Source organism: Polypterus senegalus, chromosome 15, assembly GCF_016835505.1.
Source record: "Polypterus senegalus isolate Bchr_013 chromosome 15, ASM1683550v1, whole genome shotgun sequence".
NCBI classification, from domain to species: Eukaryota; Metazoa; Chordata; class Cladistia; order Polypteriformes; family Polypteridae; genus Polypterus; species Polypterus senegalus.
Genome location: NC_053168.1, coordinates 81765464 through 81779811, shown reverse-complemented (window position 1 = coordinate 81779811; position 14348 = coordinate 81765464). Strand labels below are relative to the sequence as shown.

Below are 14348 nucleotides of genomic sequence, written 5' to 3'. Positions count from 1 at the left end.
GATACCAGCAAAAACATTTTCTTTTATGAGGGAGCAGCATGAACAGTCTTAGTTCAGTAGCAACTCTTTGAGGGCTTATATTTTTTCCAATAAACTTAGTTTTGTGAGAAGCGCACAAAGCAATGGTCTCACACATAAATCAACATGAAAAGTATGTTCCTGCCTGTTGTGCCTTCTGTTGTTTCCTGTTCGCAGGAATGCATGGTGGGTTGGCTGCCTGGCTGTCTTTGTGAAACAGGTGCGTGGGGGTGGCAGTTGCAGTGAGACACAATATGGTGTGTAACTCCTTTCATCGTAAGTGTCTGTCCTTCCAGGCGAACGTTGCATGGCAATAGATTTCGATGATGCCAAGAACACGAGCAGTCACATAACTCCTTTCATAGAACACAGGAGCTTTTAAAGGTGTTGAATTTATGACCGAATTTGTGTACAAAAAATTGGTCCTTCTATTGCTGAGGAATCTAAATATTCCAAGATTATGTAAAAACTGTGATGCTTCATGTTATTGAAGCAACTATCTTGACTTGATAGACCAAAGGAATATATATATTACTACAGATAACATAAGGAATATATATATATTACTACAGATAACATCTCGCTGTTGTGATGATGTTGTTTGAGAAAGCGCGAATACAGTCTGTTATGGTTGCCAACATTAAACCTAAAGAATTTTTGCTTCTTGTAGTCAGCTTTACATAGACTCTTCAAGAGTTAGATTTGGAAAGACATCATACTGTAAGTCTTTGCCCTGATTTGAAAACTAAAAACAGGATTTATCAATCTGCTTTACTATAAAAGTGGGTTTTCAGTGCAACTAAGAGTCGAATCAATGTTAAACTTTATCAAGACTGAAATATGTCATTTCTAAATATGAAACTGCACTAGTCAAACTTTTCTGTGGATTATGAAAATATTCATAAAGTTAATTTCACTTGTTTCTTTTGTGAATACCAAATAATTCTGCCTTATTTTTAATGGTAATTGTTTTTATTTGCGTCATTTATGTAATCAATTATTCAGGTGTCAGATCCTACTCATATTTTATATTAGTTATTTAGTTTTCAAGGTAAATATTTAAACATGCTTAACAGCTAAGTGATTTTATTTGTCTTTTCTAATTTAAAAATAAATGTAATTTCTTACAGCTGACAAATGTTGATGTAGTTCGTTTTCCCTATGGAGTTCATATCAGTGAAGTGCGAATTATTCCTCCTGGAGTTAGAGCCCACAGTGGACTATCCGAAAATAAAGCGTATGGGTAAGAATATCAAAATTTAATTGACTTTGTTCCATGTTTTCATTCAGTCATTACTTTCAGTGTGCTATACAGTTTTACAAAAGTATTAAGCTTTTTATAAAGATGTTCTCTACATCTTTCCCTTAGATTAATAATGCAGTTGCATTACTGATTAAGAAACGAAAATATTTAAATAGTAGGCCATTACATCATACTATGATTAATGCAACGCTTAATCACTGGGCAAGGTAATAGACAGTTTTTTTGAAATAGATTTTTTTTTTTTTTTTTTAATTAAATGCCAGTTTTTGCTATGGGTTTTCTTTGATTCCTTCATTTCTTCAGGATAAAAAATGTAATCGCATATTGTAGCTGAGTACAGCCTTACTGAAATTAGTGATAAAGAAATAAAGGTTTCCTGGTATGTGCCTCACCTTTCATTTAAAACCCATATATAAATGTCAAAAATAAAATACAATAAATAAGCTATGTTTATCTCAGTCATTAGTAAATTAATGTTCCAAAGCATAATAAGACTGTTAGCGAAAGATGTGTCCAGTTGTGTTCAAGAGAAGTTTTATTACGTAAGAGTGTAGAGAAAAGCCAAGCAAAATGACACCTTTTATTGGCTAACTAAAAAGATTACAATATGCAAGCTTTCGAGGCAACTCAGGCCCCTTCTTCAGGCAAGATCTTGGCTAACACGGTACAACAACCTAGTATTACGTAAGAGTGGAAAGGCATTTTAAGAAAAAGCAATGGAGAAATGTCTGCTTGTGCACAGGAATCTGTAAATTTGTTAGTAATATAGTTTGTGATTTTTTTTAAAAATTTAAATGTTATTAAACGTTTATCTAAACTTTAACTTCTTGTGTGAAATCAAGCTTATTTGTTTTGCAATAACCACTTATTTGTTTACCACTGTAAAAAAACAAACTTTTTGTGCTGCTTTCAATAATCTTATCTTATATGACTGATAAGACTTTGTGAGTGCTTAGCCTGTGTACTAATCCAGATTTACAGGGCCAGTTATTTAACAAATAGTGTTAGCTTTTGGCAGTATGTTAGTACACTAGCCCCTCTATGTTCTTTAAGTATACTTTCACCTCTTTTACCACCCGATGGCACCTGGGAAACAAGTTACATGAATGTGGCTAAAGGAATACTCACCCCAAATATTTTTTGTGTAAGTTACTTACCCCATGTAATTTGATGTAGTCACTCAGAAAACAAAGTTTAATTGCAGGTTTTCATGAAGAAAATATTTAATAAAGTTGTAGATTAAACAGCACCAAACAGTAATCAATTCTGGGTAACGGCAAACAATGTGAAAAGATGTACAGTTTGTGTGTTCCAATATGTTAAAGTCAAGAATTTCTATGGGGTGTACTTACTTTTTCACTTGAGTTTAGATCTCTTATTGCAGCACTCTGAGCCTGCACTCACTTATAAATTGTTAATGATATAGTTATAGTATAACAAATCTCCCTTACAATAACTTGTTTAAAACTTTGAAATTATGAAAAAGTACACAAATTCCACTTAACAGTATTGCGGTGACAGAAATCTTTTTTTGTCATCTTATTGTACTTGTGGCAAATTCAACACAAAATTAATTAATATTAAGGCTTTCTAGGAATCGGTTAACTGTTTAAAGATGTGGGTTGGTTCAGGTTGTAGAGCATACACTGGTAGTACAGCATGTTTCCGTACCTACCACATGACGAAATGGCTTTGGATCCTCCAGGTTGACATGTGGTCCAGTAACACTCTCCAGAAATGACTATCTATCTATGGTCCCCTTGACCAGGCCAATCCGCTCGACCATTCCTCCACATGGTCGTAGTGCTGTAACTTGTGCTCCCTCACAGTGCATGTATTGTGCCTAATTCGGGACACCTTGAGCAATTGCTCATTCGACAAAGTCAAACCAGTGATACTCGAGGATTCTCCGAAAATACACAGTTCCGAGGGAGGCAAGTTTTCATCTCGGGTCACGTCCATGGATAGCGTCCATGTTTCGCAACCATATAGCAGAACAGGAAGCACCAGGACTCTAAAGACTTGGACCTTCATCCATTTGCAAAGATATCTGGAGCGCTACACACCCCCTTTCAACAATCTCATAAACCCCATGCTCTCCCAATCTGTCTACTCACTTCATAGGAAGAGTCACCAGAGAAATGAATGTCACTACCGAGGTAAGTAAACCTTTCAACACGGTCGACACACTCTCCACAGACAGATACACTGGTGATGGCTGTGCCCAATAGGTCATTAAATGCCCGGATCTTGGTTTTTATCCAGGACACTGGGTATAACAACTGGGTATATATTTAGTGGGTATCTGGGGGGGAAAAAAAATGGACTGACATTTTCAGAGAATACATTAGGGCCACACTTGAATAATGTTAAACTCTGATGCATCTTGTGTTGCTTCTGACCATTTCCCAACAACGCTCCTATCTCAGATGATTTGCACATTAGGGTATTTTCTAAATTTGCTTATCTAGAGCAGGGTCATGGGATGTACACAAACATCATGTACAAGGCAGGAATCCTTGGACATGGGGTGTCGATCTGTTGCAAGGAAGGAAATAATTTTCTACAAACATAGAATCCGGGTTCACCAGCACTAGCAACTGTGGCTTACTGAGGAAGTACTCATTCCTTGTTATTTCACATATTATTCTAAAAAGAATGGGACAGGATGCACTGCCTTCTGGCTTATGTTTTAGCAGAATGTTAGAATGTAATTTATTTGTTTGTTTTTATTTTTTATAAACTAGTTCCTCCTTACTTTGTTAATGTATTTTAAATACTAATTGCTTTTCATTTACCTCTGTGGTATGTCTCAGTCTCTGCTGAGTAATATTTCAGTTTCTTAAAACAGATAATGAAAAGTAAAATGGCAGCTTTCCATCTGCAGATACATTCAAATAAGTGATATAAGTGCAAGTGTTCACATGCCTAGCTTGTCTCATAGCTTTACATTACATCTTGTGGATGGAAGGTAAAGTTTAATGCAAACTAAGAAAAGACTTACTAAAGTTCATGCGTGCTGCAAGACGTGACCTCATAGTACAAGGTCTCATGTAACAAGCTTTGTAGAATATTAACTGGACCTGCAGTACAACTGGTACACTGCATTATATTCTTCAATGTACCTTTGAAATGTATGACATAGGTGCTTTCACTACATTTGGCACATTTTTGGGTTTACTCTAATGAACATTGGTTTGACTTCAAAACGAATGGCCTAAATTTAACATTTGAATATTCATATATAGCAAAGAAACATGCTGTTTTGCATATTAGTGTTTTGTGAAGTACTAAAAAAATTTTATTTTGATTTTAACCAATGGAGCAGCTCATTTCATTGCTAGTGTAGACAAGTCAAATAGCCACTTTGTCTGAAACCTGCCTCAAATTTGTACACCCTACAACTCTAGTTGGTAGTGCTAGTGTGCACAGTCCACCAAAACCCTGAACTGTGTAAACCAGTTAGAAAATAAATGGATGCTTAAACGGAAATTTGTAGACATCCTTGATTCAATCAGAGCATAAATACAAAGGCTCCATTTCTTTTTAGTGACTGTGTAGAACATGTTTTTTAAAAAGTGCTTCTTCTCACCATCATTTAATTTTTCTTGGAACTTTGTAACACTACAAGTTGAACAATTAAAACTTGCATCACTTTACCCTAAAGGAAGACACAAATTTTTGTTCTGACCTAACTCCTTAATGGGATACAAGTGGCAATAACAAAACCCTATGTATATTTCATCTTTTTTTTTTTATTTTTTATTAATAATAAGCATGATTCCCGTAGTCTTGCACTGAAATTCTTCTCTTTTGTACACAAAGCATTTACAGGGCTGACCTCTGCTTGTTTGCTGGCGGTTATGCATGAGCGCAGTACTGACTTTCATGCAGTTCTACTGATACTGAGAAACTGTTATGTTTTCGGAACTTTGGTATCGACTTGGTATAGCAGAATTAGTTCTTGTGACATCCCTATTTAGGACCAGGTCTCCTTATATGTTACATCCACACCACTACATTTTAACTTAAAAACAACCATTGTTAAATCAATCAATCAATCAACATTTATTTATATAGCACATTTTCATACAAAACATGTAGCTCAAAGTGCTTTACAAAATGAAGAATAGAAAAATAGAAGACACAATAAAAAATAAACATAAGTCAACATTAATTAACATAGAATAAGTAAGGTCCGATGGCCAGGGTGGACAGAAAAAAAAAAAAACTCCAAAGGCTGGAGAAAAAAAATAAAATCTGTAGGGATTCCAGACCAAGAGACAGCCCAGTCCCCTCTGGGCAATCTACCTAACATAAATCAAACAGTCCTCTTTGTATTTAGGGTTCTCATGGAAGGACTTGATGATGATGGTCACGTAGACTTCTGGCTTTCAGTCCATCAATGTTGGAGCATCATGATGCTTTGAGTAGGTGGTGGTGGCGCAGGCCGCCACCACAAAGAAACCGGAAAAAGAAACAGAAGAGAAAGTAGAGGTCAGTACGGATTTTGAGCAACTATGAATAGTTATTATGATGAATTGAACATACAGAGTATCAGTATTAAGTTAAAGTGAAGTTATAAAAAGGCCAGGTTAAAGTAATGTGTTTTCAGCAGTTTTTTAAAGTGCTCTACTGTAATTGCCTGGCAAATTCCTATTGGCAGGCTATTCCAGATTTTAGGTGCATAACAGCAGAAGGCCGCCTCACCACTTCTTTTAAGTTTAGCTTTTGGAATTATAAGGAGACACTCATTTGAAGATCTAAGGTTACGATTTGGAATATAGGGTGTCAGACATTCCGATATATAAGATGGAGCGAGATTATTTAAGGCTTTATAAACCATAAGCAGTATTTTAAAGTCAATCCTGAATGACACAGGCAACCAGTGTAGTGACATCAAAACTGGAGAAATGTGTTCGGATTTTCTTTTCCTAGTTAGGATTCTAGCAGCTGCATTCTGCACTCGTTGCAAGTGATTTATGTCTTTTTGGGTAGTCCTGAGAGGAGTGCGTTACAGTAATCTAGTCTACTGAAAACAAAAGCGTGAATTAATTTCTCAGCATCTTTCAATGATATAAGAGGTCTAACTTTAGCTATGTTTCTTAAGTGAAAAATGCTGTCCTAGTGGTCTGATGAATATGCATTTAAAATTCAGATTACAGTCAACAGTTACCCCTAAGTTTTTACTTCCGTCTTAACTTTTAATCCTAATGCATCAAGTTTATTTCTGATAACCTCATTGAATCCATTATTGCCAATTACTAAAATTTCAGTTTCTCTTTATTTAGTTTGAGAAAATTACTATTCATCCATTCAGAAATACCAGTAAGACATTGTGTTAGTGAATCAAAGAGTCGGAGTCATCAGGTGCTATTGATAAGTACAGCTGTGTGTCATCAGCATAGCTGTGGTAGCTCACGTTGTAACCTGAGATAATCTGACCTAACGGAAGCATATAGATTGAGAAAACAGCGGACCCAGGATAGAGCCTTGTGGAACACCATATCGGATATCATGTGTCTTTGAGTTGTGATTACCACAACTCACAAAGAATTTTCTCCTGCCAGGTAGGATTCAAACCAATTTAAGACACTGCCAGAGAGGCCCACCCATTGACTAAGGCGATTTCTAAGAATATTGTGATCAATGGTGTCAAATGCAGCACTCAGATCTAAGAGGATGAGAACAGATAAATGGCCTCTGTCTGCATTTACCCGCAAGTCATTTACTACTTTGAGTGCAGTTTCTGTGCTGTGATTTGTTCTGAAGCCTGACTGAAATTTATCAAGAATAGCATGTTTATTGAGGTGGTCATTTAACTGCAAATGACTGCCTTCTCTAGAATTTTACTTAAGAAGGGCAGGTTAGAGATGGGTCTAAAATTTTCAAAGGCAGAGGGGTCAAGATTATTTTCTTGAGCAGGGGTTTAACTACAGCAGTCTTAAGACAGTCTAAGACCCCGTATCTAATGACGAATTAACTATGTCAGAATATTGTCAATTAGCACGCCTGATATTTCTTTGAAAAACCTTGTTGGTATTGGGTCAAGGACGCAGGTGGAGGGTTTCAGTTGAGAGATTATACTATGTAATTCAGGTAAATCTATCCTGGTGAAAGCATTTAATTTGTTTATAATGGAGTACCGGGCTTTGGAGGTTCTGCAGTGTTGGGGAGATATACTATGTTATCTCTAATATCATTAATTTTTTGATTGAAAAATACAGCAATGTTCTCACAGGTTTCACTGGAAGTATTCTGGGGGCATTCCTTTTTGTTACCTAGGTTTAACAGACGATCAATTGTAGAAAATAAGACTCTGGGATTACTAGGATTGTTATTTATAATATTAGAGAAATAGCAGCACCTCTCAAGGCGGACTGTGTTATTGTATTCTGTTATTTTAACCTTCAATATCTCCTAATGGATAGTTAGTTTAGTTTTCCTCCATTTACGCTCAGCTCTACGACATGTTCTTTTTAAATCAGACACTTTTTGGGTCTTCCATGGAATAACAATACTAGAAGATTTTTTAACTGTCTTTTCAGGTGCAACTATGTCAACAGCAGTTCTTACTTTAGAATTAAAGTTTTCCACTTTACTATTTACATTATCCTCGCTATTATAGTTGGCATTATAAATGGACTGATTGCTTAGAATGTTTGTAAGTTTTAAAGCTGCTGATGAGTCAAAGAAGCGTTTTTTAACTAAATGCTTTTCATGGGTGTTTTCTATCTTTATTTCTATATTAAATAGTAGAAGGAAATGGTCTGATAGACCAATATCAATGACCTGCTTTAAATCAACTTTAAGTCCTTTAGCGATCACTAAGTCTAACGTATGACCTGCTTTATGTGTAGGTTGATTAACGAGCTGTCTCAAATCAAAAGAGTCCAGGAGGTTCATGAATTCTTTTACTTTTTGGTCACACTGATTGTTGATATGAAAGTTAAAGTCGCCGACTATTAAGAGTGTGTCATAGTTTGTAAGAACCAAAATGATCTATGGCCACACTAACATGTTTACAGAATTTTCTAAAGTGTTTCCTCCCACATTAAAACAGCTGAAAATTCATATGACATAGACATTCACCTATAGTGGGCATGCATACACCAGTAGAAGAAAAATCCTTGAAAGAACGGTAACTCAGACAACCAAGGGATTTATCATAATACTGTAGTGACTAGTAAATTATTTGCCTATTGCTCATGTATGCAGTATTGAAACGGTACAAAATATAATTCACACACATACATGGAAACCCCATGGAAAACAAATCCATTCTATCTGCTATGTTGGAATATGTTTTTCTTCCGTGAAGCGTGACAAATCGGGGAATGAGATATTGTAATGAACATGTCCAGTCAGGGAGTGGCTCAGAAGTTGGCATAACTCTGAGTTCAGTTACTGTATGTGTTTTCACCTGTCCACATTGCAAAGCTGAGACAGTTTTTTCAGAAGTGCATGGCTGTGCAGAGTGTTTCCAAAAATCTCTGTTTTCAGGGGTTAAAAACACCAGGGTAGTGTGGTTGAATGGTAAAAACAGTGACTGATGTCTGCGTTTCTAACCAAATACATAGTACTGTGGTTATAGCCCAGGTCTCTTTGGAGAGGAGTGAATTAACCAGTCCATCCATAAGTAGTGTCTCTCTAATTGATGTAAAAATGTTTTTGAACAATGTATTATGAACAGGCACCATATCAGACAAAAAACGTAAAGTGTGTCACACAGCATTTTAAGCAAGGTAGTTATTTATTATTCTTGATATTGTTGCTTATTGGACTTTATAGGAATACTCCTCCTAAAAATCCATCCATCCATCCATTTTCTAACCCGCTGAATCCGAATACAGGGTCACGGGGGTCTGCTGGAACCAATCCCAGCCAACACAGGGCACAAGGCAGGAACCAATCCTGGGCAGGGTGCCAACCCACCGCAGGACACACACAAACACACCCACACACCAAGCACACACTAGGGTCAATTTAGAATCGCCAATCCACCTAACCTGCATGTCTTTGGATTGTGGGAGGAAACCGGAGTGCCCGGAGGAACCCCACGCAGACACAGGGAGAACATGCAAACTCCACGCAGGGAGGACCCGGGAAGCGAACCCGGGTCTCCTAACAGCGAGGCAGCAGTGCTACCACTGCGCCACCGTGCCTCCTAAAAATATTTATCAAAATGTTACCTCATGTGGTTTGTAGTGATGTATAAGAAAAAAAAATCTCATGTGTTCATGCAGAATGAAGCTAACAAATACCTCATACTAACTGTAGATGGTTTATTTCTGAATTTAAGCAAATATTTACAAAGCTATTTGTTTTTTCCCCCCAAAATGAATAATAGTAAATTAATAATAATTACTAGCCATTTATATTGATAGCATCTGTTGGTTTTAGATGCATATGTTTTTTGTAAACTGCTTAATATGTTCTTGACATTTAAACTGCATTTAGTACTAACATTTATAGTTTCAAAGCAAGTCAATTGTATTACATGCAAAAAATTAGAGAAGGTCAATCTAGCAACACAAGAAACTTCAAATTTAGGAAGATGTTAAGAAACAAGTACTGCGTGAGCCAAAAAGAAGTACCACATTTCAAATGTTTATTCTTCAAAAATGGTATAAGATAAAATACATTTCATTTTGACACAAGAAAAGGTATACAAAATTGATTTTTTTACTGTGTTTTAATAATGATGTCTTCAAGTTGGTGGTCATCATTAGTGATTCACTCTTTGAGGTGATTTCTGAATGCTCGCATGACTCGTTCGGACATTTCAAGGGTAATAGCATCCTTGATGGCTTCAAGGTTTTGAGGTCGATGTGTGTATACTTTTGACTCGAGATAGCCCCACAAGAAGAAATCGAACAGAACAAGATCAGGCAAATGTGAAGGCCACCCGACATCATCACCCTGGGAGATCAGCTTCCCCGGAAACCTCTCCTGCAAAACTTGCATGGATCTCCATGCTGTGTGAGCTGTTGCTGCACCACATTCATTTCTTCCAGCTGGGGCCACAAAAAGTTCTCTGGCATTTCTCTGAAGTGACGGTGATCATTGCCCCCCAATCCCCCCCACCCCCCAATAAAGTAAGTGCCTACAATGCAGTAAAATTCTGTAAAAGGAGCACCAAACTGTAGCACGCTCACTTTGCAGGGGTCTCCGATGAAGTTCACGAGGGTTGGTTTCAGCCCAATAGTGAAAGTTTTGCTTATTTACACAACCATTCAAATGGAAATCTGCCTTGTTGCTACTGCACATGCTGATAGCATGTCGATGAACGGTTTGCAGAAAGTTATCGCGCAATTCTCTACAGCTCTCCCAGTCTCTCAGTGAATTTCTGCACTACATTCATTTTGCATGTATGCAAATTAAGGGAAATTAAGGTCCTTACGGAAAATCCTCCTCAAAGATGTGTTAGAAATGCTTAAGGCAGAAGCATGTTTGCACGCTAAACGTCTGGGATTCTGCAAAATTGATGCCCTTACGGCTTGGATGTTTTCAGGCATTCTTACAGTCCTAGGATTTTCTGTTTAATGTTGTACTCACTCATCTGTCTAAATTTGTTTTCCAATTTGGAATGTCACCTTTAGTAGGAATGCTAAAGTGCATTCAGAAGGTGTGTTGCGTAGTGATGATGGATTTGTTGTTTTTGAAGAACACTTTGACAGCAAAAGCACGGTGTGCACCAGACCAAGGCGTGTTGCTGACGGAAAACTACAAGGAATCGCCTATCAAAGGACCCTCACCCCAACCTACTCGGCTGCCTCTACCTTGTGCAATGACCTTGAGAAATGCTTTACTTTGTTTTGACTAACCCTGTAGAACAAGAACCCATCATGAATTTCGTGCCACCTGATGTCTTAGTACATACCACACTTGAACTGTAGGGGCACAGCCAAAATCAGTTTTGTTCATTTTCTCTGTTGATTCATGTGAACAGACTTTGGAAAGAGAGAAGAATATAAAAAAATATTTATTGATGAATTACAGAATTGTAAACATTGTCGCCTTCTATATACTCCCCCTCCCAAACTCTACACTGCTCCATATGTATCTTCCATTGATTGAAACAGTGCTGGAAGTCTTCTTGCGTGAGGCTTTTCAATAGGCTTGCCATTTTTGTCTTCACTTTATCCATGGAAGAAAAATGTGTTCCCTTCAGGTCACTTTTGATTTTCAGGAAAAAGTAAAAAATCACAGGGAGCTAAATCAGTCGAGTATGGAGGATGATTGAGGAAAGGAATGTTTTTGTCAGTCAAAAACCACTTCACGGAAAAAGCATTGTGCGCACTAGCATTGTCTTACTGTTTGCTTTATTTCACCCGACATTGTCTCTGCAACTTGTGTAGCGATTGTTGTAAAAATACTGACTGGGGTATTCACAGGATATTCCTAGCCAGTCGGCGGTTTGAGAGGATGTGTAATAGAAGATATAGTTCTATGATTCACATCCAGCCGACCTCCAGACAGTTTTCCAGGAAAGCCCCAAGCCCAGTCCAGTTATTTTTGTGTCTAACTTCATACAGTATAATATGGTCATTTCAACTCCTGTAATGGTTGTGTTGTGCTGCATCAAATTTCCCATTTTTCTCTCTTTTTTTAAATTAATTTACATGAAACATCAATTGTATGAAGTTGTGTTAAAGGAATTGGTGACAATTCACCATTTCTCACATGCCAGCTTTGCTTTGTTGTCCCTTCTTTTTAATATAAGAATTCTGGGTAAACTTACATGCAGTATAACATAATTTCCTTAGTTATATGAATGTATGATGATCCATTTTGAAGTTATCGTAACACAAACAACTCAAAATTTCAGTATCAGTTCAGCTTTGCTGATGTATGCCGTTTTACCCTTAATCACAGATCAAATTCAAAGTTGCTGTTGTGATACAGCTTTGCATTTAGATTAATGTTTGTGGGCTTGGCCATCCATCCCAGAAATCAAAATAGAATGTAACTTGCAGGCGATTCAGACGTTCCTCCAGATTATCATACCTTATCTCGTATTGTGTCAGCCGTGTTTTACTGAATTCATGTAATACAAAAAATCTGTTACTATACATCGTTAAACTGAGCAAAAATCAATCTGCATTGGTTACAATGGGAAGCAGTTGCAAAGGTAAATTTAAAAGCAGGACTATTTTTTCAAGGCTGTGATAGTTCAGATTTATAATAATATCATAATGTTCTTTTCAATTTATGCTCAATTGAAGCAAATTTATTTTTGCTGTACAGAAACATTTTCATAATTTAGTATGAAATATTTATTTCATTGGAGAGTGAATGTGTAAAAGGTTTGCTGTTAGATTATAGTTTAAAACTATTTCCTTCTTGTATTTGTAACGAATATGCTTAATTTTCAAAGCATTTCACAGTAATCACAGGTATGCTTTAAAGAGGTTCTGAAAAATGTGCATATTAGGATTTTAATCGACAATTATTAAATTCGCTCTCAAGATATAATATGTTTGAGGATTTTTTTATTTTGCAAATTAGAGTTAAAGGTGGCTTGGAGTGAAAATAATAGAATTTTCTTTACTCTACAGGGAAACCTCACCCCATGCATTTCAGCTTGACTTGTTTTTTAACAATGTCAGCAAACCAACTGCACCTGTTTTTGACAGACTCGGAAGGTGAGTACTGCCTACACTATATAAAATAATATTCTGTTGTTAGTTCTTGTTAAATAGCAAAAGTAAAATAAAAGTGTTTTTTTTAGATTGAAAGAGATAATGCATTATGTAGCCAAAGTTAAATAAAAGTGTTTTTTTTAGATTGAAAGAGATAATGCATTATGTAGCCAAGTGGCTGTTGATAATTGAAATCATTCCACTCCTCTAGAGGTTCAGGGAGATTTTAGCCACCCTTCCTAGATAAATTCACCAAACAATATTTGCATTGCAGAAAGATCATTTAGCAACCACTAGTTATAAACATTTACTTCAATATTTGTGCCTGTACTGTGCCTAGCTATGTCATGCCACATTCCACTGTGAAATGCAGGAAAGCACGAACTCTGCTGGCACTCTCAATTTTTGAAATGTTATTGCTATCCATCAGTTAGAGAGCCTAGTAGTCCAAGTATTGTGATAGATTTTGCAGAAACCATTTACAAGCATTGGATCATTTCAGATCTGAACTGTAAAAAATTAACTGGTTATATCAACTAGGAATGTCATGACACCCCAATTTCTGTACTCGTCACAAACTCCTGGTGTTCAATTTTCCAAATTTCTCCCTCTTTTTTCACATCTGTCCCAACTTTAAGACTTCCTGTGTGAAATCAAACTTGTCAGTTTTACATGAATCCATTATTTCATTACTCCTATAAAACAGTCTGTCTTCTGCTATTTTCCATTTTCTGTCTTCTTCTTCTTTCGGCTGCTCCCGTTAGGGGTTGCCACAGTGGATCATCTTTTTCCATATCTTCCTATCCTCTACATCTTGCTTTGTCACACCCACCTCCTGCATGTCCTCTCTCACCACATCCATAAACCTTCTCTTAGGGCTTCCTCTTTTCCTCTTGCCTGGAAACTCTGTATTTTTAACATCCTTTTCCCAGTATACCTAGCATCTCTCCTCTGCACATGTCCAAACCAACGCAATCTCACCTCTCTGACTTTGTCTCCTAACTGTCCAACCTGAGCCGACCCTCTAATGTACTCATTTCTAATCCTGTCCATCCTCGTCACACCCAAAACAAATCTTAGCATCTTTAACTCTGCCATCTTCAGCTCTGTCTCCTGCTTTCTGGTCAGTGCCACTGTCACCAACCCATATAACAAAGCTGGTGTCACTACCGTCCGGTAGACCTTCCCTTTCACTCTTGCTGATAACCGTCTGTCACAAAATACTCCTGACACTCTTCTCTTTTTCATCTCTCTTCCACAATCCCCATTATTCTGCGCTGTTGATCCCAAGTATTTTAAAGTCATCCACCTTCGCCAACTCTGTTCCCTGCATCCTCACTATTCCACTGACTTTCTCCTCATTCACACAAGTATTCTGTCTTGTTCCTGTGGACCTTCTTTCCTCTCCTCTCTAGAGCATA

General features: G+C 37.0%; 1 protein-coding gene across 2 annotated transcripts in view; it reads left to right on the top strand.

The window, feature by feature from the left end:
* virma (vir like m6A methyltransferase associated) overlaps nucleotides 1–14348 on the top strand; it is a 161687-nt gene that overhangs the window by 17298 nt on the left and 130041 nt on the right. For both annotated transcript variants that reach the window (XM_039736377.1, XM_039736376.1), the window contains exons 2-3: nucleotides 1149–1261; nucleotides 12844–12930. In XM_039736377.1, the coding sequence (XP_039592311.1) occupies nucleotides 1149–1261; nucleotides 12844–12930 (200 nt within the window). The remainder of the gene's footprint in view (nucleotides 1–1148; nucleotides 1262–12843; nucleotides 12931–14348) is intronic.